This window comes from Esox lucius, chromosome 20 (genome assembly GCF_011004845.1).
Source record: "Esox lucius isolate fEsoLuc1 chromosome 20, fEsoLuc1.pri, whole genome shotgun sequence".
NCBI lineage: Eukaryota > Metazoa > Chordata > Actinopteri > Esociformes > Esocidae > Esox > Esox lucius.
Window position 1 is genome coordinate 42,788,393 of NC_047588.1, and position 22,845 is coordinate 42,811,237.

Consider the following 22,845-nt stretch of genomic DNA (forward strand, 5'->3'; position numbering starts at 1 on the left):
GAACAATCCCTATGACCCAGCATTGACCTCATCTACAGAGCACATGGACCTGACACAAATATATAGGAGGAGGAAAGGAGTAGGGGGCGGAAGAAATGGAAGGGGGGAGACGGGAATACATTGGGGGGGTAGAAAAGAGGACGAGAAGAGAGGAATGGGATGAGGAGTAGTGGTGAATAGAAGACATGGGAAGGGGGGTTGAGAAGATGAGAGGATGAGGAGAATAGAGAAAGGGGGACGAGGGGGGATGAGGAGAGGACAGAATGATGCCAGGGGATCTGCTGTGTCCCAGGAGGACCCTCCTGTCCTGGCCTTGCCAGCGGCGGTGATGATGATGATGATGGCAGTGCCTGGGGTTCATGTGGGGGACAGCAGTGTTGTTCTGGATGCTTCCTCTGGGTCACCTCTCAATGGCTCCCTAGCCCCTACTGAGTGCACTTTCTCTGAGCGGGCCACACACACACTCACACTATAGGGCGCCATTTGGAAGGCGCCTGATGCTACTGCAGAACATCTCACTCTCACCATAGCATTTCACCCCCCAGAGCAGCCTGTCACAGACGGACCCACCTACCTGGCACCAGGCAGCTCAGTGGGTTAGCCCGGCACAGCGCTGGCCTACGGCTCCATGACTTAATGATGAGTACGCAGCCTGTTCCAGCCATCATAGCTCACTGTCCTAATTGCAGTCCCACGCCAATCCCCCCCCCCCCCAAGCTAATTCACCCAACCTCTCATAATAGCTATAAATAAGCTACTGTCCCTGTATATACACTGCCAATCCTCATGTGGTTCAATAAAAACCTTATCCTGAACATCTAAGATATTCAAGCTTTTGTATCGTGCCAGATAGTGTATTATATGTCCTTTGTTCTATTCTGTAAATATTGCACATCATGGAAGTTACTGCTCAAATGGTTACTGTCAAATAACTGTTGAATGGGATTTCATACTCAACACGTTTGCATATTTTAAACCCGTAGCTTTGCTTGTCTAAGCAGATGTACATACTCAAAATAAATTAACTTTTGTAAATAAGGTAGTAGGCTTCTTTTTACTTATTGTTTATTATGTTCTTTTATTTATTCCTGAGTGTATAACTTGTTCAACTCTTTCGTAAATGGATGTCATCTTCAGTTTAATAAACAACAGTAGATTCAAAGATTTGACGTTTCTTTGCATTGTAATGTTTCTTGATACACATGAATACTGTAGAAAGTAATTGACAAAGAAACACACACATTTTACACTACAGCTACAGTATTTTACAAGGCTTATAAATGGTTATAATAAGGTTATGAAGCGTTAAATGCTTTGGTTCCAGGCAAACAGATAATGATGTATCACACTTGGTTTATTTTCTTAGGTTCACTTCTCAGACAAAACTCATTTCCGTACACCATACTTATTTAGACTTCCTGGACAAGCAGTAATATGTCGGAAGTAGTTCAAACCACTTCCCAAAGTTTGCCTATACCCACCAAAATGCCACAATAATGGGTTTGGTTTCATGTAACTTGTGATGGTCGAGTATCGAAATCCACTTTGGCTCTTTGCTCTGGATTCCACATGCTAGCTCAGGGACTGCTGAAGGGAGGAGGCGTCTGTTGACCTAGGGTTAGGTTTGACCTTTGGGTTAGGTTTGACCTATGGGTTAGGTTTGACCTATGGGTTAGGTTTGACCTATGGGTTAGGAATGACCTCTGGGTTAGGAATGACCTCTGGGTTAGGAATGACCTATGGGTTAGGAATGACCTCTGGGTTAGGAATGACCTCTGGGTTAGGTTTGACCTATGGGTTAGGAATGACCTCTGGGTTAGGTTTGACCTATGGGTTAGGAATGACCTCTGGGTTAGGTTTGACCTTTGGGTAAGTGCAGAGATGGTTAGGGGAGATTTTGAAACTGCACTGAAATCCTATTAATGCAAATTATATAGCCTTTAGCAATGTACCCCATAAATCCTTAAAATTCCACAAGGAGTGAATGGGAGTCAACTGGGCTTAGGCAAACAAAACCATCTCAAGAATTAATTACATCAATATAACAAGGAGTGAATGGGAGTCAACTGGGCCTAGGCAAACAAAACAGCTGAAGAATAAATTACATCAATATGAAGTTAAATATAACAAACATTGGCCTGGATTTTAGGTAATTAACTTGTTCTCTGTAACATCTTATGAAGATTATGAAGATTAAAATAACTTACTTCCAAGGTGTATTTTAGAATTTAATTAGCAACTTTTATGTGCTATGTTTTAAACTGTCACGTCCTGGCATGGAGGGCCTCTGTGTTAGAGTCAACCTCTGGCTTAGGGTTAATTAGTGGGGAAGATTGGGCTGGTAATCTTTGTGATAGGGTTGACCTCTGTGTTGGGTTGACCTCTGTGTTAGGGTTGAACTCTGTACTAGGGTTGAACTCTATGTTAAGGTTGACCTCTGTGTTAGGGTTGACCTCTGTGTTATGATTGACCTCTGTGTCAGGGTTGACCTCTGTGTCAGGGTTGACCTCTCTGTTAGGGTTGACCTCTGTGTTAGGGTTGACCTCTGTGTTAGGGTTGAACTCTCTGTTAGGGTTGACCTCTCTGTTAGGGTTGACCTCTGTGTTAGGGTTGACCTCTGTGTTAGGGTTGAACTCTCTGTTAGGGTTGAACTCTCTGTTAGGGTTGACCTCTGTGTTAGGGTTGACCTCTGTGTTAGGGTTGAACTCTCTTAGGGTTGACCTCTCTGTTAGGGTTGAACTCCGTGTTAGGGTTGACCTCCGTGTTAGGGTTGACCTCTGTGTCAGGGTTGACCTCTGTGTTAGGGTTGAACTCTGTGTTAGGGTTGACATCTGTGTCAGGGTTGACCTCTGTGTTAGGGTTGACCTCTGTGTCAGGGTTGACCTCTGTGTTAGGGTTGAACTCTGTGTTAGGGTTGACCTCTGTGTCAGGGTTGACCTCTGTGTTAGGGTTGAACTCTGTGTTAGGGTTCGGGGTCTTCTGCAGCTGTTTCAGCCACATAGCAGAATAGAAACCTCCCTGGGCCAGCAGGTCTTCATGCCTGGAGACAGAAATGGGGGACACAGACAGAGAGACAGGGTGGTCAGAGAGTGAGGGGGAGAGAGAGAGAGAATGGGGAGGCAGAGAGAGGGTGAGAAAGAGAGAGAGTGGGAAGAGGAGAGGGAGACAGAGAGGAGAGCGATGTTCTCATCTAAAGTTTTGCACAAAACAGTGTTTCCCAGGACTTGTATGAAATCACAAAGGCATTAAGAGGTTATTTTCAAGGCCACTCTCAGTTTCCCACAGGTTTATTAACAGAGCAACGGCAGAAATGCAAAGTGAGACGGGAGCGGTAACGGGAGGTCAGGTTTGCTGAGCCATACATTCATATCAAAATGACATTAAAAGCTTGTTTCTACAAGTAGAATAGAACACTGTCGCGTTGGGCCGGGCTCATAATGGAATATCACACCAGGACATCTATTGCCAGACCCATCCAGCCAGGCTTATTTAAATGGATCCAGAAACAGAGAAACTTTGAGCACAAAACACTCAAAACTTCACCAACTCCGAAGACTGAACACGTATAAATAAGTAAAGCCCTGCTAGAGTTTTTTTCCCTCATCATTCTCAGACTTTTCTTTTCTGGGGGGAAGGAGTCAGTCTTCTCCCCCCACACTTGTGAGGAGAACAGAGACAGCTGGTAGAAAGGACAAGGAGCTTCAATTAACCTCCTGTTTTCTGAAAGCCTTAACCCCTTCTCCCCTCCCCTCCACCTCCCCCTTCTCCCTTCCACCTCCCCTCCACCTCCCCCTTCCACCTGCCCCTCCCCCTTCTCCCCTCCACCTCCCCCTTCTCCCTTCCACCTCCCCCTTCCACCTCCCCTCCACCCTTCTCCCCTCCACCTCCCCCTTCTCACCTCTACTCCACCCTTCCATGAAGTGTGTTTATATCCTGAGGCCCTTTCATCCCTCCGTCTCCCTCCACTCACCTCTTTCATCCCTCCACTCACCTCCTTTCATCCCTCCGTCTCCCTCCACTCACCTCCTTTCATCCCTCCATCTCCCTCCACTCACCTCCTTTCATCCCTCCATCTCCCTCCACTCACCTCCTTTCATCCCTCCGTCTCCCTCCACTCACCTCCTTTCATCCCTCCGTCTCCCTCCACTCACCTCCTTTCATCCCTCTGTCTCCCTCCACTCACCTCCTTTCATCCCTCCGTCTCCCTCCACTCACCTCCTTTCATCCCTCTGTCTCCCTCCTCTACCATGACTAGACATCCTGGTCTCTTTCTTCCTGTCTGTGACCCCCCTGAGCCTGTCATCCAGCCCACTTCCTCCAGGTTAAGGCCTGCGTGTTATCATGGCAGCGTCAGTCAGAGCTGAATGGTGTTGGGTTCCATCCCCCAGGGCTGGTTCAGGCGGTTCTTGGGGCAGAGAATTAGCCCTTAAAGCCACCAGGCAGCTCCTATATCAAAGTCCCACCAGGACACAAGGTGCAGCGGTTGAACAGTTCCAGCATGGTGCTTGAACACAGAGATCAGCCGGGATCAGCTGGGATCAGCAGAATGAATGGTCAAGGGCCATTAGGCCGGGTGGGAGGCAGGGAGGGGAGGACCCCTCAGGGCCAACTCTGAGACAGCCCTACCCTGAGTATCAATCTGTATGGACACACATCCTGTCTGTGGGAAGAGGACACCAGACAGACTGGCAGACAGACAGACAGACACAGACAGACAGGCAGACAAACAGACACAGACAGAAAGCCAGACAGACAGACACAGACAGACAGACAGACACAGACAGACTGGCAAACAGACACAGACAGACTGGCAAACAGACACAGACAGACTGGCAGACAGACAGACAGACACACTAGCAGACAGACAGACTGGCAGACACACTGGCAGACAGACAGACACACTGGCAGACAGACAGACAGACTGGCAGACAGACAGACACACTGGCAGGCAGACAGACAGACACACTGGCAGACAGACAGACAGACAGACTGGCAGACAGACAGACAGACTGGCAGACAGACAGACAGACACAGACAGACAAACAGACACAGACAGAAAGCCAGACAGACAGACACAGACAGACAGACAGACACAGACAGACTGGCAAACAGACACAGACAGACTGGCAAACAGACACAGACAGACTGGCAGACAGACAGACACACTGGCAGACAGACAGACACACTAGCAGACAGACAGACTGGCAGACACACTGGCAGACAGACAGACAGACTGGCAGACAGACAGACACACTGGCAGGCAGACAGACAGACACACTGGCAGACAGACAGACAGACTGGCAGACAGACTGGCAGACAGACAGACACACTGGCAGACAGACAGACAGACAGACTGGCAGACAGACAGACACACTGGCAGGCAGACAGACAGACACACTGGCAGACAGACAGACAGACTGGCAGACAGACTGGCAGACAGACAGACACACTGGCAGACAGACAGACTGGCAGACAGACAGACACACTGGCAGACAGACAGACACACTGGCAGGCTGATCTACTCTACAGATAAAAACAGTGAGTAAACCACTCAGGACTATCTCTCTCCTTTCCCCTCCATTTCCCACGTTAACCTCAACAGGGCCCTTCACCCTCTCAGGGTTACTCAGGGGTGGACAGGAGTACTCAAGCTGAACACAGGAGAGGCAGTAGTGACACGGTCCATTACCTCAGAGCTGAGAGGTCAACTGCCAGACAGACTAGCGTGTTTTAAAGAGAAAATAACTCACCTTCCTCTCTCAGCGATCCGGCCATCTTGGACAACCAGTATCTGGTCTGATCCAACGATGGTCGACAACCTTGAAACAGAACACATGAAGATCCACTTCAGCTACAATGACTCAGTCAGAGCCAATGCTCATCTTATCCCTGACCTCATCCCATCTCTACTAGGCTCACCCCATTCTTGACCTCAGCCCATCTCCACTAGGCACATCCCATTCTTGACCTCATCCCATCTCCACTAGGCTCATCCTATCCCTGTCCTCATCCCATCTCCGCTAGGCTCATCCTATCCCTGACCTCATCCCATTTCCATTATGCTCATTCTATTCTTGACCTCATCCATTCTGGCCTTGGCTTAAATGTTTGGATAGAAAGAAAATAACTAGACAAAATTTTAAAAGATGACAGTGAAAACAAAGAGAAAAAGCAATGAACACAAAGATACAAAATATGGGGGAGATGGGAGACAGATGGATGGGCAGAAAGGTGAGGGCAGGAGACAGAAAGAACAGGGAGAGAAGAGACACAGAGGTGAGTGAGGGGGGAGACAGAGGTAAGTGAGGGGGGAGACTGAGAGGTAAGTGAGGGGGAGACAGAGGTGAGTGACAGGGGGGAGACAAAGGTGAGTGACAGGGGAGACAGAGAGGTTAGTGAGGGGGGAGACAGAGGTGAGGGAGGGGGTAGACAGAGGTGTGGGAGGGGGGAGACAAAGAGGTGAGGGAAGGGGGAGACAGAGGTAAGTGGGGGGGAGACTGAGAGGTAAGTGAGGGGGGAGACAGAGGTGAGACAAAGGTGAGTGACAGGGGGGAGACAAAGGTGAGTGACAGGGGAGACAGAGAGGTTAGTGAGGGGGGAGACAGAGGTGAGGGAGGGGGTAGACAGAGGTGAGGGAGGGGGGAGACAAAGAGGTGAGGGAGGGGGGAGACACAGAGGTGAGTAAGAGGGGGGAGACACAGAGGTGAATAAGAGGGGGGAGACTCAGAGGTGAGGGAGCGGGGAAACACACAGGTGAGGGAGGGGGGAGACAGAGGTGCGTTGGGGGGAGAGAGAGGCGAGGGAGTGGGGAGAAAGAAAGATGGGTGAGACTGAGAAGTGAGGCAGGGGGGAGACAGAAAGATGGGTGAGACTGAGAGGTGAGGCAGGGGGGAGATAGAGAGATGAGGGAGGGAGAATAGACAGCGAGTTTGGGGGAGACAGAAAGAGGGTTAAAATTACCAAAAAAGTTCAGGAAAGATCAGAAGGAAAAAAAGGGAGGGAGAATTAGTGAGCTGTGTCCATGTTGTTCCCCGTCTCGTAAAAACCAAATTACAAAATCATTCCTGAGTAATAACTTACAGACTACCTAACATGTGCTTCCTGTCGGTCGGAGCAGAGCAGCTCGCCAGCAGAGCAGACCTGGACAGAGCCAGGAACACACTCCGGATGAACCAAGAGGTGTTGACGGTAAATATTAATGAAATACTTTCCCTTCACGAGTGGTGCTGATTAAGTATCACATTCTAAGACTTAACAGCTATTAGATGGCGGTGCTGCTATTTTTGCTGCGTTGTTTCTTCAATATTTAATCTGCACCTCGGTCACACGGAGGCAAATGGTTCCCTATAGATGTCCTACTTCTGACTGGCGTGATGTTACCCATTAGCTATGCACTGTATGTGGGCTCTTTAAGTAGGGCACTTTGTAGGTAATGTATTGGACGAGGCTTTCCGTTCCCGGCCAGCTGCGATGAGTGTCCCCGCGGGGACGTTGGGATTTGAGGACAAAGACACTGGTCAGTGGAAACAGGGCCCAGGTGGTCCCATTGAAGTGTCCATCAATAGATGGTGTTATCTGGAGATGAGATCCTGGGATTTAGAGATCAACAGCTGACCCCAGGGCCTGTGTTTCTCCGGCACCTTTTCATGTGTCTATGCCCTTGAGACTGAGATGTAAGCATCTTTCAGGACCATTCAATTAATGTACCAACATCATTGGGAGCAGAGACCTTCTCCTTCGCCTCCAGACATCTCAGATCTATTAGCTAGGTGTGGTTGGACACACATTCTATCAACAACAATAGTGGGTTTATTGCGGTTGAACACAACAGAACATTACGTCACTGTGGATTCATGTCTAGCAGCTGGAAAACACATTTAGGTTGCTGAAGGACCAAATCAGCCGAGTTCAGAGACTCTGTCTCAGATTAAAGCACACAGGCTGCTGGCAATTCGTTGCCAGTCTCGTGATAACATCACCAGTGTCGTGATATCGTCACCTGTCTCATGATATCATCACCAGTCTCGTGATATCATCACCTGTGTTGTGATATCGTCACCTGTCTCATGACATCATCACCAGTCTCGTGATATCATCACCTGTGTTGTGATATCGTCACCTGTCTCATAATATCATCACCAGTCTCGTGATATCATCACCTGTGTTGTGATATCGTCACCTGTCTCATGACATCATCACCAGTCTCGTGATATCATCACCTGTGTTGTGATATCGTCACCTGTCTCATGACATCATCACCAGTCTCGTGATATCATCACCTGTGTTGTGATATCGTCACCTGTCTCATGACATCATCACCTGTGTTGTGATATCGTCACCTGTCTCATGACATCATCACCAGTCTCGTGATATCATCACCTGTGTTGTGATATCGTCACCTGTCTCATGACATCATCACCAGTCTCGTGATATCATCACCTGTGTTGTGATATCGTCACCTGTCTCATGACATCATCACCAGTCTCGTGATATCATCACCTGTCTCATAATATCATCACCTGTGTGCAACCACAATGGTGGTCCGGCCAGCACAGACTTTGGACAGCGAAGCCTGGATGTTCCGTTCAGTTTGTGTGTCCAGGGCTGATGTAGCCTGGAGAGAGAGAGGAAGAGTGATACAAATAAGAGTGAGAAAAAGAGTGAAAAAGAAAGGGAGGAAGAAAGACAAATAGGTGCCGGGCTGGCTGGTGGTCAGCAAGAGGGAAGACTAAGAGGGAAGACAGTGAGAGGGGAGATAGCGAGAGGGGAGACAGCGAGAGGGGAGACAGCGAGAGGGGGAGACAGTGAGAGGGGGAGACAGTGAGAGGGGGAGACAGATCTTTCATTGACATATTTAAACCTTCAGACGACGCAAAGGTCCAAAATATCAGCTTCGGAGCAAATCTAAATAATTTATCTTATTTATTCATAGCTGAGCCTTCAAAATGGAAGACCAATACAGTTTGCTGGATGAGAACCTTCCTCTCACCTCATCCAACAGGAGGATGTGTGGGTCCTTGAGGATGGTTCTGGCGATGGCCACCCTCTGTTTCTCTCCCCCACTCAGCTTCAGGCCTCTCTCTCCCACCTGTGTCTCGTACCCTGAGGAGCAACAGACCAGGCTCCTTCAGACCATATTCACAGCCTTCATCATCACCATCGTGAGCGTCTTCATCGTCCTCACCCTCGGGCAGGGACAGTATCTTGTGATGGATGTCCGCAGTGAGTGCCGCCTCCTCCACCTCCTGGTTGCTTGCAGAAACACGTCCGTAGCGAATGTTGTTACCGATGCTGTCACTGAATAACACTGTGTCCTGAGGAACTACACCAACATAGGAACGAAGAGAGGTTTGCTTCACCTGCAGCAGGGGACAAGGACAGCAAAACTACATTACCCAGGAGGCAAAGCTAAAGAAAACATGTCTAGGAACGGAGAAAGGCTTGAGGGGCTTAAATGTAGACTGTTGTTGTTGCTGTTCACCGAGCTTCCAAATAATACATTCTATTTAGCTAGCTTCTTCAATTATAATTCATGAAGAAGCCATAAATAGAACAGAAAAACACACAGGAAACATAAACTGCCGACCAGAGTCAACATTCATTTAAACATTGATTGGACTGATTACAGCTGAAGCCAATGCGGTCTAATGGCAGGAACTTGTGAAATTAGCAGCAGACACCAGACATCAGCCAGATGCTGGTAACAATCTCATAGGCTGGCTTGTAACAGGATGAGATGGTCTGATGGTCTGGTCAGTAACAGTCTGATTGGCTGGCCAGTAACAGTCTGATAAGCTGACTCAGGCCTTGACTCTAGAAACGTACCCAGACCCTGACTCTATTAACAGACTTAGACCCTGACTCTAAAAACAGACCCAGATCCTGACTCTAGAAACTGACTCAGACCCTGACTCTAAAAACGGATCCAGACCTTGACTCTAAAAAATGTACCCAGACCCTGACTCTAAAAACAGACTAAGACCCTGACTCTAAAAACAGACCTAGATCCTGACTCTAAAAACTGACCCAGACACTGACTCAAAAAAGGACCCAGACCCTGACTCTAAAAACGGACTCAGACCCTGACTCTAAAAACAGACCAAGACCCTGACTCTAAAAATGCAGAATAATGCCTGTAATCTTATACAAATGCAGATCAATACCTCCGAGATGCCACCAGACAATCAAACCTCCCCACATCTCCACACCATTAGTGTGTGGCATCTGCATGCGACCTTCTCACTTCAAAAAGCCAGATCAGGAACTAGATGTTCCTTTGAAATCTCCCCCTGTTTACTCGTTCCCTGCGTCCATTTTTAAAGAGTAAATTCTGTTTCTTTTTATTGTCCACTTGCCCTTCAACGAGTGGTATGCACTACAGTTTACCAGAGCATTATGGGCTGTGGTCAAAGTAGTCCACTGATTAGGGAAAAGCGTACTATTCGGGACAAATGCTGGGCTGCTTTTCCAAGATAACCAACAGCAGACAGACAGAGCAAGATGCGGACAGACACAACATGAATGCACTTCTTCAAACAGGAGAAGATCAGTTGGGATTGAAAACGATCCTCAAAGAAATGCGGATGTGCATACCAACACACGCCTGTTTAAATCGGACCGTTCCGATTGTTATTTAATAAGGAGGAAACGAGGACTACGATTTATGCACAGAAATGTTTCTTGTAACATTCAATTACAGTAAAACACAAATAAAATGTGAAGATGGCATGAAAAACAGTGTACGTATTTTAACAATATGTGGGTTGTTTTTCATAGTGGAAATCATCCTAATGATAATGTGGTGGATGTGAGCTGTATAGACTTCTTCATCATGAATATAACGTGGTGTATGTGAGCAATATAGACATCTTTTTGATTATGATAATGTGGTGGATGTGAGCAGTATAGGCATCTTTATGATATTGATAACATTGTGGATGTGAGCTGTTTAGATATCATGTTAATGATAACATTGTGGATTTGAGCTGTATAGACATATTTCTGAAAATTATATCGTTGTGGATGTGAGCGGTAAAGACATCTTCATCATGAAGATTAAGTGGTGGATGTGAGCAGTATAGGCATCTTCATGAGAATGACAATGTGGTGGATGTGAGCAGTATAGGCATCTTCATGATAATGATAACCCTGTGGATGTGAGCTGTATAGACATATTCATGAAAATTATATCGTTGTGGATGTGAGCGGTAAAGACATCATCATGACGATAAAGTGGTGGATGTGAGCGGTATAGACATCTTCATGAAAATGATAATGTGGTGGATGTGATATAGACATCTTCATTGACTTCCAACTCCAGTTCCTCTTGTCCCATTGAAGCTTGTACTGTTATAAACACAATACAGATCCCATTTCCTTCGGAAGCCATACTTGAAAAGTTATCATTCACTTCATTAACTCGATTCATATTGTGTGTTGGTATGTATTACGCTTACTGGGTCAAGAGGAACAGCATCTGGGAATGATTGACAGAGCCGAGAAACTACTGCCGCCAGTGTGTATGTGTGTGTGTGTGTGTGTATGTGTGTATGTGTGTGTGAGCAAATGAAAGACGTAGTTAAGCAGAGCATTTAGAGGAACAAAGTGATTGAAGAGATCAAATGGGATCATGCACTTTAGCCGGGGGTTTCAAGAGAAGACTTCTTCCTTAACCACCATCAGGGATCCATTTATGACAAAGTCACCCCTGGGATGAATTTAGTTTAGGCTTCAGAGAAAAGTGACAGTCAAGGCACATCAAGATCGAGATTAGGATTAAGATCAAGACCATTACATAACATAACCATAACATTCCGTGACCATAACATACAATGACCATAACATACCATGACATACCTTCACCATAATCATTACAAATCATGACCATAAGATACCATGACGTTCATATATCATGACCAAGACCATAAGATAACATGATTATTACATATCATGACCTCTACATACTACGACCATGAAAATAACATACCAAGACCATTTACATACCATGACTGTTAAATACCACAACCTTAGCACACCATGAAATTACATACCAAGACCCTGACTATTACATAGCACAACCACAACATACCATAACCATTACATACCACAACCATAAAATATCATTACATAGAACTTTACATGCCATCACCATAACATACCATGACCATTACATATCATGACCATTACATATATGATCTACCTACACGTATGATCTCATGATACAAGTGAGTGGCCAAACACTCACTATGGAACTTTGTCATAGTTTGGGTGGATTAAATCTGACAGATGTCTGCAAATCAAGGGAGTCAGGTCAAGTCAAGTCAAATTGATTTATAAAGCACACTTAAAAACAACTTATGTTGACCAAAGTGCTGTACAGTCAAAACATATAGCCAACTAAACATATTTATAGGACATGACAAACATAAACAGAACTTCCTACCCATTTGCAGACTCAAATGCTAAAGAAAAAAGAAAGGTCTTAAGGTGAGATTTAAAAACGTTGCTACTAGTAGAGGACCTAATATATAAAGGTAGGCTGTTCCACAACTTTGGAGCAGCAACAGAAAAAGCACAATCTCTTTTAAACTTCAAAAGTGACAGTGGAACGCACAAAAGCAGTTTATTGGATGACCTAAAGGTCCTTGAGGAAGAGTGCTGGCTAAGGAGGTCTGAAATATAGGAGGGTGCTGATCCATGTAGGATCAGCACCATGTAGATCCATGTAGGATCAGCACCATGTAGATCCATGTAGGATCAGCACCATGTAGATCCAGGTAGGATCAGCACCATGTAGATCCAGGTAGGATCAACACCATGTAGATCCAGGTAGGATCAGCACCATGTAGATCCATGTAGGATCAGCACCATATAGATCCTTGTAGGATCAACACCATGTAGATCCTTGTAGGATCAGCAATATGTAGATCCATGTAGGATCAGCACAATGTAGATCCATGTAGGTTCGGCACCATGTAGATCCAGGTAGGATCAGCACCATGTAGATCCAGGTAGGATCAACACCATGTATATCCAGGTAGGATCAGCACCATGTAGATCCATGTAGGATCAGCACCATATAGATCCTTGTAGGATCAACACCATGTAGATCCTTGTAGGATCAGCACCATGTAGATCCATGTAGGATCAGCAATATGTAGATCCATGTAGGATCAGCACCATGTAGATCCAGGTAGGATCTGCACTATGTAGATCCATGTAGGATCAGCACCATGTAGATCCATGTAGGATCAGCACCATGTAGATCCTTGTAGGATCAGCACCATGTAGATCCATGTAGGATCAGCACCATGTAGATCCATGTAGGATCAGCACCATGTAGATCCAGGTAGGATCAGCACCATGTAGATCCATGTAGGATCAGCACCATGTAGATCCATGTAGGATCAACACCATGTAGATCCATGTAGGATCAACACCATGTAGATCCATGTAGGATCAGCACCAAGTAGATCCATGTAGGATCAGCACCATGTAGATCCATGTAGGATCAGCACCATGTAGATCCATGTAGGATCAGCACCCTCCTATATTTAACAGGTAGCCAGTGGAGAGAGGACAGTAGAGGAGGGAAGGCGGGACAAGGTTCCCAAGTACAAAGAGTTACAATAGTCCAGACGTGAGGAAATGAACGCATGAATAACTGTCTCTAAATCCTTAAAGGAAAGAATGGGTTTCAATTTGGCAGTGGCCCGGAGTTGGAAAAAGCTGCCTCCGACAACAGCATTTACTTGATTATCAAAATTAAGATCTGAATCAAAAATGATCCCGAGATTTTTTGCATAGATATATACATTGTTGAATAGGGGCCCTAAGTTATTAACAATAACCTTGGTGGAATCTGTGGGGCCAAATACAATAACTTCTGTTTTTGTATTATTTAATTGAAGAAAGTTTTTAGCTAGCCAGTATTTAATATCTTTAAGACAATCAGAGAGTGATTTCAGGGATTTATTTTCATACATTTTCAGGGGAAGGTACAACTGAGTGTCATCAGTATAGCAATGGTAAGAGATGTTATATTTCTGAAAGATGGAGCCCAAGGGAAGCATACATAACGAGAATAAAATAGGGCATAGGACAGAGCCTTGAGGTACCCCACAGGTGACTGATGCAGAAAAGGAGAAGTTGCCAATATTTACAGAAAATATCCTGTCTCTCAAATATGAAGTAAATAGCTTTAGAGCAGTACCCTGAATGCCAACTTCTAGTTTAAGACGGTCTAGAAGGATGGCATGATCAATCGTGTCAAAAGCAGCACTAAGATCAAGAATAATTAAAATAGCACAGTTTCCATTGTCCCTAAACAACAATAAATAATTTAAAACCTTATGTAAAGCTGATTCAGTGCTATGGCGTGCCCTAAAACCAGACTGGAATTTATCCAGAATACGTTTTTCATTTAAAAAGGAGGAAGGCTGGGAAAAAATTACTTTCTCTAGAACTTTGGATAGGAATGGCAATTTTTAATTGGGACGGAAATTATTAAGGACAGTTTTTTAATAAGGGGTTGGACCCCTGCATGTTTAAAACATGACGGGACAGTGCCATTGAGAAGGCAGCTATTTATTATAGACAATATATCGGGACCAATAGTGTCCAGCACTTCTTTAAAAAGGCGTCCGGGGGGCAGGTAGTAGGTTTCATGTGTAAGATTGTGTCTATCACATGTGAAAGAGATACAGGTTCAAACTGGTTAAAAAGAGCAGAACATGTGGCTAAATCAGAGGGGTCGTGATCTGGAGGTAAGATGCAAGATCTTATGGCATCTATCTTCCCAGTGAAGAAAGACAGAAAGTCTCAGAAGTCGCTTCAGGAAAAGCAGTAGCAACCGAATGTAAAGCCTTGTTTATCACACTAAACATGACTTTATGATTACTGGAGATTATTGAGAGGTTGCATTGCGGGATTGTTGAGATTGCGGATTATTGACGTGCTATACGCTGCCTGCTGTTACCTACCTGGCTACCTGCCAAACTTATTTCTAATTTACTCTATATAAACTAATTGGTGAAAATTCTATTTTAAGAGTTTTACCAACGCAGTATTTTTATCTGTTGACCTCTTCCCCAACTCTACTACACCAGGACTCTTTTGGGACATAATTAACAGAACTACTCACCCCTGAACACCCGAGGCTAAGTATCATTACAATGCCTTATCACTGTAATTGTTGTAGCAACAACACGGAGGAGAACTATCGTCTTCAGTTAAAGATAGCAGAGTTAGAGGCTCGGCTTCTGACGCAAATGTCAGGCAAGGATTATGCTACTGTAGAAATTGAAAAAACTGCGTCAGTGCCACCAGGAAGAAACAATAGTTTTGTTAGCCCCCCGGCACAGCTCCTGCAGCCGGGCAAGAACTTTCTCTTGGTCACTGGGAAGAAATGCCGTCGACCAGTTAAACCTGAATCGTTGCTAAATCCAACTGAGACTTTCAACAGGTTTTCCCCACTGGAGTCGGAGTCAAGGCCCGAGCCGTCTTCGGAGGGGAATGATCGGCAGGCATGTTCTACCGGTGGCCATGAAAAACTAAAAACCATAGTCATCGGCGATTCCATTACACGTAGTATTAGACTAAAGAATCAGCCGGCGATCGTACACTGTTTACCGGGGGGCAGAGCCACCGACGTAGCCGCAAATCTGGGGTTGGTGCTAGCGAAGTCTAAAACTGGCAAGTATAGAGAGTACAGAGATATTGTTATTCACGTTGGCACCAACGACGTTAGGATGAAACAGTCAGAGGTTACGAAGCAGAACATAGCATCAGCGTGTAAACTAGCTAGAAAGATGTGTCGGCATCGAGTAATTGTCTCTGGCCCCCTCCCAGCTAGGGGTGGTGACGAGCTCTACAGCAGACTTGCGGAACTCAATCGCTGGCTGAAAACGGAGTTCTGCCCGTCACAGGAGGTAGAGTTTGTAGATAACTGGCCTTCTTTTTGGGACTCTCCCAGAAATAGGGCCAGGCCTGATCTGCTGAGGAGCGACTGACTCCATCCTAGCTGGAGTGGTGCTCTTCTTTTATCTAGGAACATTGACAGGAGTCTCACTCCTATAGCTTTAACATGAGATAGGGTGCAGGTCAGGCCGCAGGCTGTTAGCCAGCCTGCTAGCATAGTGGAGTCTGTCAATAGCATAGCCAGAGTAGTTAGTACAGCTTTACCTATTGCCACTGTGACTCGTTCCAGGCTGAGAAAAGTTAAACAAGGTAGTGCTAACAAAAACAACCTTATTAAGATAAAGTCTTCCTCTGCCTCGGTCACAAATAAAAATAAAAATGACTGTATCACCTCGCATCTCAAAATAGGGCACCTAAATGTTAGATCTCTTGCTCCAAAGGCAGTTGCCGTAAATGAATTAATCTCTGACCATAAACTAGATGTTATTGGTTTATGTGAAACGTGGCTAAAGCCTAATGAATTCACTGCCTTAAATGAGGCCTCTCCTCCTGGTTATACTAGTGAACATATCCCTCGTGCATCCTGAAAAGGAGGGGGTGTCGCTAATATTTATGACAGTAAATATAAATGTACTCGCAAACATATCACTGAGTTTCATTCTTTTGAAGTTTTACTAATGAAAGTTAACCAGGCCGATAAATCGTTTTACATAGCTACTATTTATAGGCCCCCCGGGCCATACACATTGTTCCTCAATGAGTTCCCAGAATTCTTGTCTAACCTTGTAATCATGGCAGATAGTATTCTAATTTTTGGCCATTTCAATAATCATATGGAAAAGTCCAATGATCCTCTTCAAAAAGCCTTTGAAGCCATAATTGACTCAATGGGTTTTATCCAACATGTCTCAGGTCCAACCCATTGCCACAATCACACCTTAGATTTAGTCCTGTCACGAGAAATAGATATTGTAGATCTAATAATTTGCCCCCAAAATCCTGGATTATCGGATCACTGTCTTATTACATTTACCGTTAAAACAAAAAAAACATGGTGAGAGGCGGCGGGCTGGTGTGGGTTTGCTTATAGCTCCCCAGCTCTGCCGCCATGTGTTGGAGTTTACCCCGGTGAACGAGAGGGTCGTTTCCCTGCGCCTACGGGTCGGGGATAGGTCTCTCACTGTTGTTTGTGCCTACGGGCCGAACGGCAGTGCAGAGTACCCGACCTTCTTGGAGTCTCTGGGAGGGGTGCTGGAAAGTGCTCCGACTGGGGACTCTATTGTTCTACTGGGGGACTTCAACGCCCACGTGGGCAACGACAGTGACACCTGGAGGGGCGTGATTGGGAGGAACGGCCCCCCTGATCTGAACCCGAGTGGTGTTCAGTTATTGGACTTCTGTGCTAGTCACAGTTTGTCCATAACGAACACCATGTTCAAGCATAAGGGTGTCCATCAGTGCACGTGGCACCAGGACACCCTAGGCCGCAGGTCGATGATCGACTTTGTTGTCGTCTCATCTGACCTGCGGCCGTATGTCTTGGACACTCGGGTGAAGAGAGGGACGGAGCTGTCAACTGATCACCACCTGGTGGTGAGTTGGATCCGATGGCGGGGGAGAAAGCTGGACAGACTCGGCAGGCCCAAGCGTACTGTAAGGGTCTGCTGGGAACGTCTGGCCGAGTCTCCTGTCAGAGAGATCTTTAACTCCCACCTCCGGCAGAGCTTCGACTGGATCCCGAGGGAGGTTGGAGATATTGAGTCCGAGTGGACCATGTTCTCCACCGCCATTGTCGAAGCGGCCGCTCGGAGCTGTGGCCGTAAGGTCTCCGGTGCCTGTCGAGGCGGCAATCCCCGAACCCGGTGGTGGACACCGGAAGTAAGGGATGCCGTCAAGCTGAAGAAGGAGTCCTATCAGGCCTGGTTGGCTTGTGGGACTCCTGACGCAGCTGACGGGTACCGACAGGCCAAGCGGGCTGCAGCCCGGGTGGTTGTGGAGGCAAAAACTCGGGCCTGGGAGGAGTTCGGTGAGGCCATGGAGAAGGACTATCGGCTGGCCTCGAAGAGATTCTGGCAAACCATCCGGCGCCTCAGGAGAGGGAAACAGTGCCCTACCAACGCTGTTTACAGTAGAGGTGGGCAGCTGTTGACCTCAACTGAGGATGTCGTCGGGCGGTGGAAGGAATACTTCGAGGATCTCCTCAATCCCGCCGTCACGTCTTCCATTGAGGAAGCAGAGGATGAGGGCTCAGAGGTGGACTCGTCCATCACCCGGGCTGAAGTCACCGAGGTGGTTAAGAAACTCCTCGGTGGCAAGGCACCGGGGGTGGATGAGATCCGCCCTGAGTACCTCAAGTCTCTGGATGTTGTGGGGCTGTCTTGGCTGACACGCCTGTGCAACATCGCGTGGCAGTCGGGGACAGTGCCTCTGGGATGGCAGACCGGGGTGGTGGTCCCTCTTTATAAGAAGGGGGACCGGAGGGTGTGTTCCAACTATAGGGGGATCACACTTCTCAGCCTCCCCGGGAAAGTCTATGCCAGGGTTCTGGAGAGGAGAATACGGCCGATAGTAGAACCTCGGATTCAGGAGGAACAGTGTGGTTTTCGTCCAGGCCGCGGAACACTGGACCAGCTCTATACCCTCTACAGGGTGATGGAGGGTTCATGGGAGTTTGCCCAACCAGTCCACATGTGTTTTGTGGATTTGGAGAAGGCATTCGACTGTGTCCCTCGTGGCATCCTGTGGAGGGTGCTTCGGGAATATGGGGTCCTGGGTCCTTTGCTAAGGGCTGTCAGGTCCCTGTACGACCGAAGCAGGAGCTTGGTCCGCATTGCCGGCAGTAAGTCAGACTTGTTCCCTGTGCATGTTGGACTCCGGCAGGGCTGCCCTTTGTCACCGGTTCTGTTCGTAATTTTTATGGACAGAATTTCTAGGCGCAGCCAGGGGCCGGAGGGTGTCAGGTTTGGGGACCACACGATTTCGTCTCTGCTCTTTGCGGATGATGTTGTCGTGTTGGCCCCTTCAAGCCAGGACCTTCAGCATGCACTTGGACGGTTTGCAGCCGAGTGTGAAGCGGTGGGGATGAAAATCAGTACCTCCAAATCCGAGGCCATGGTCCTCAGTCGGAAAAGGGTGGCTTGCCCACTTCAGGTTGGTGGAGAGTGCCTGCCTCAAGTGGAGGAGTTTAAGTATCTAGGGGTCCTGTTCACGAGTGAGGGAAGGATGGAACGGGAGATTGACAGACGGATCGGTGCAGCTTCTGCAGTAATGCGGTCGATGTATCGGTCTGTCGTGGTGAAGAAAGAGCTGAGCCGCAAGGCGAAGCTCTCGATTTACCGGTCAATCTACGTTCCTACTCTCACCTATGGTCATGAGCTTTGGGTCATGACCGAAAGGACAAGATCCCGGATACAGGCGGCCGAAATGAGCTTTCTCCGCAGGGTGGCTGGGCGATCCCTTAGAGATAGGGTGAGAAGCTCGGTCACCCGGGAGGAGCTCAGAGTAGAGCCGCTGCTCCTCCACATCGAGAGGGGTCAGCTGAGGTGGCTTGGGCATCTGTTTCGGATGCCTCCGGAACGCCTTCCTGGGAAGGTGTTCTGGTCCCGTCCCACCGGGAAGAGACCCCGGGGAAGACCTAGGACACGCTGGAGGGACTATGTCTCCCGGCTGGCCTGGGAACGCCTCGGTGTCCCCCCGGAAGAGCTGGAGGAAGTGTCTGGGGAGAGGGAAGTCTGGGCACCCCTGCTTAGACTGCTGCCCCCGCGACCCGGCCCCGGATTAAGCGGAAGATGATGCGATGCGACAAAAAAAACACTTGCTCCGCAAACAATGAATTTCAAAAGCCGTACTATAAATTCTCGGACTACAAATAAATTCCTTGATATTCCTACAAGTTCGCTCATTAACGACAGAGTAAATAAATCTGTGAACGATCAAATTGAGGATCTAAACTCAATACTGCAAAATACATTAGACACAGTTGCACCACTAAACTTGCTCCCTGGTACACAGACAATACTAGAGCACTTAAGCAAGCCTCCAGATAATTGGAGCAAAAGTGTCGCTCCACCAAGTTGGAAGTATTTAGACTAGACTGGATAGACAGTACACTACAATACCGAAAATCACTCACGTCTGCTCGATCAGCTTATTTCTCCAACCTGATTGAGGTGAACAAAAACAATCCAAAATTTCTCTTAGATACAGTTGCAAAGTTAACAAAAAAGCAAAGCTTAGCAAGTGAAGTGGGTCTTCACTTTAGTTGTAATGAACACATGAACTACATTGATGAAAAGATCATCACCATTAGAAAACAAATAACAGACTCCTCCTTAAATAGTTATGGTCCTCAAAATCTCAGTTGTCCTAAAAATGTCCTGAACCTCCTTGACCAGGTGTCAATGGGGACACTTGAATTTATTGATACCGTATCGCTCAACACATTTACAAAATTTGTAATGTAATGTAACTCTCAGCTAGACCTGATTCCAACAAAATTACTTAAGGAGCTATTTCCTGTGCTAGGTCAGCCAATGCTGAACATATTAAATTGCTCCCTTTCCTCCGGATGTGTACCAAACTCACTAAAAATAGCGGAAATTAAGCCTCTTCTAAAAAAAAATAATCTGGATTCCGACATATTAAACAATTATAGGCCAATATCGAACCTCCCGTTCCTCTCAAAAATCTTAGAAAAATCTGTTTCCCAACAACTGAATGCCTTCCTAAAGACAAATAACATTTAAGTAAAAACTCCAGTCCGGTTTCAGATCCCATCATAGTACTGATCAGATCCCATCATATGGCCTCGGACAAAGGTTCCGCATCCGTCCTGTTACTTCTTGATCTTAGTGCTGCTTTTGACACTATTGATCACTCCCTTCTCTTAGAGAGACTGGAAACCCATATTGGGCTACGTGGACATGTTCTAGCCTGGTTTAAATCTTATTTATCTGAAAGATATCAGTGTGTTAGTGTGGATGGCATATCCTCTGACAAGTCAAAACGTATGCTTTGGTGTTCCTCAAGGCTCGGTTCTGGGCCCATTATTGTTCTCACTATATATGCTCCCTCTGGGTGATGTAATCCGAAATCACAATGTAAACTTTCACTGTTACGCTGATGACACCCGGTTATATATTTCAATGAAGCATGGAGAAGGCCCTAAATTAGCTACTTTGGAAGCATGCATTTCAGATATTAGGAAGTGGATGACAGACAATTTCTTGCTCTTAAACTCAAGGAAAACAGAAATGCTAGTTTTAGGACCCATGAAACAAAGAGCGTTGTTAGCAGATCTCACTGTGAACCTTGACGGCTGCATGGTCGTATCCCAAAAAACTGTAAAAAACCTTGGCGTTACCCTTGACCCTGACCTCTCCTTTGAAGAACATATAAAATATGTCTCAAGAGTTGCTTATTTTCATCTTCGAAACATTGCAAAAATGTGAAACTTTCTATCAAAAACTGATGCAGAAAAATGTATCCATGCTTTCGTTACTTCTAGACTAGATTACTGCAATGCTCTTCTCTCTGGTTATCCAGACAAATTAATAAATAAACTTCAATTAGTGCTGCACACGGCTGCTAGAATCCTAAAAAAAAATTTGGCCTTCTTAGGGAGTTTTTCCTAACCACTGAAATCCAACACTACTGTTGTTTGTTCCTTGGGGTTTAAGGCCGGGTGTCTCTGTAAAGCACTTTGTGACAACTGCTGTTGTAAAAAGGGCTTTATAAATAAATTTGATTGATTGATTGATGGAGTTGTTAGAGATAATATCAGAGAAATATTTGGCTTTTACTGTTTTAACAGAGAGTTGATATTGAATTAAACAATCTCTCATTATTTCATATGACACTTGCAACTTGTCCAGTATGGGTAACATTATTTAGCCTGGGCTGAGTTCTAGCATTCACTCCCCTCTTTTTAAAAGGAGCAACAGAATCCAGGATGTCAGAGCAACTGGAATTAAACATAGTGACTAAGACCTCTGTGCTCAGGCTGGAGGGAGCCTCAATACTGCTGATGAGGGGAGAAGCCTTATAAGCATCTGAGAAGAGTTTGGCAGTGGAAGAGTTAAAAGAGGGAGAGAAATTGCCTGGTAGTTTGCGTTTAGGGAGCAGGCATGGAAGGGTGGCATTAAAAACAACAGGTTTATGATCAGACAAACAAATATCATCTATCTCAACACTGCAAATAGGAAAACCAAATGACACAACAAGATCTAGTAGATTCCACAACTGAATGAGTGAGATTAAATAAGTCAACAACTTGTAAAACCTCTGTAACCATATAGGCTTAGCTGGACAGCAAACATGAATATTAAAATCGCCAATAATCAGAAGATTATCAGAAGTAGGTACAATAGAAGATAGGAAGTCTGAGAAATCTTGGACAAAATCCTTATCGTATTTAGGAGGTCTATATAAAATCGCACATATCATTGGACTGCACAGTTCCACCTTGATCAGCTGTACTTCAAAACGTTGGTATGTTTCAACGGACACAGTGGGACACTTAAAACTATTTTAAACAATAACTGCTAATCCTCCACCACGACCAGCAATTCTAGGGGAACTAAAAAAATCACAGTCACTGGGAGAAAGTTCACAAAGAGGACTCACCGACGTTAAGCCATGTCTCAGACACAAACAAGAAATCTAATTCACGAGATAAAAAGAAATACTTCAGAATAAAAGTTTTGTTTGAATTAGACCTTGCATTTACCAAGGCCATTTTAACAGAGATGTGTTCGGCCAGACGGCGTGTAACAGGATCGCCAGGATTCTTTGGAATGGGATTGTAGCCCAATGAACGTAAATTACAGTGGTTGATTCCTCTCTTACGAACGTGAGGTCTAACCGGCAGGTACAACGCTGTTTGTGCTGGATCCAGAAGAATAGGTACGAGGCAGGTACTGGATTGCA

The 22,845-nt window shown here is 46.1% G+C and overlaps 1 protein-coding gene across 6 annotated transcripts in view; it reads right to left on the reverse strand.

Annotated features, from left to right (window-relative positions):
* Positions 1-1,054: 1,054 nt before the first annotated feature.
* abcb6b (ATP-binding cassette, sub-family B (MDR/TAP), member 6b) overlaps positions 1,055-22,845 on the reverse strand; it is a 46,416-nt gene continuing 24,625 nt past the window's right edge. For 3 of the 6 annotated variants that reach the window (XM_034289055.1, XM_034289057.1, XM_034289058.1), the window contains 5 exons: positions 9,185-9,359; positions 8,990-9,102; positions 8,520-8,614; positions 5,751-5,819; positions 1,055-3,040 (listed from right to left, as the gene is read on the reverse strand). In XM_034289055.1, coding sequence (XP_034144946.1) covers positions 2,695-3,040; positions 5,751-5,819; positions 8,520-8,614; positions 8,990-9,102; positions 9,185-9,359 — 798 coding nt within the window. In that variant the 3' untranslated portion in view covers positions 1,055-2,694. Of the gene's footprint in view, positions 3,041-4,215; positions 4,406-5,750; positions 5,820-8,519; positions 8,615-8,989; positions 9,103-9,184; positions 9,360-22,845 lie in introns of all 6 variants that reach the window. The other 3 variants (XR_004574927.1, XM_034289056.1, XR_004574928.1) reach the window with 3 other exon arrangements.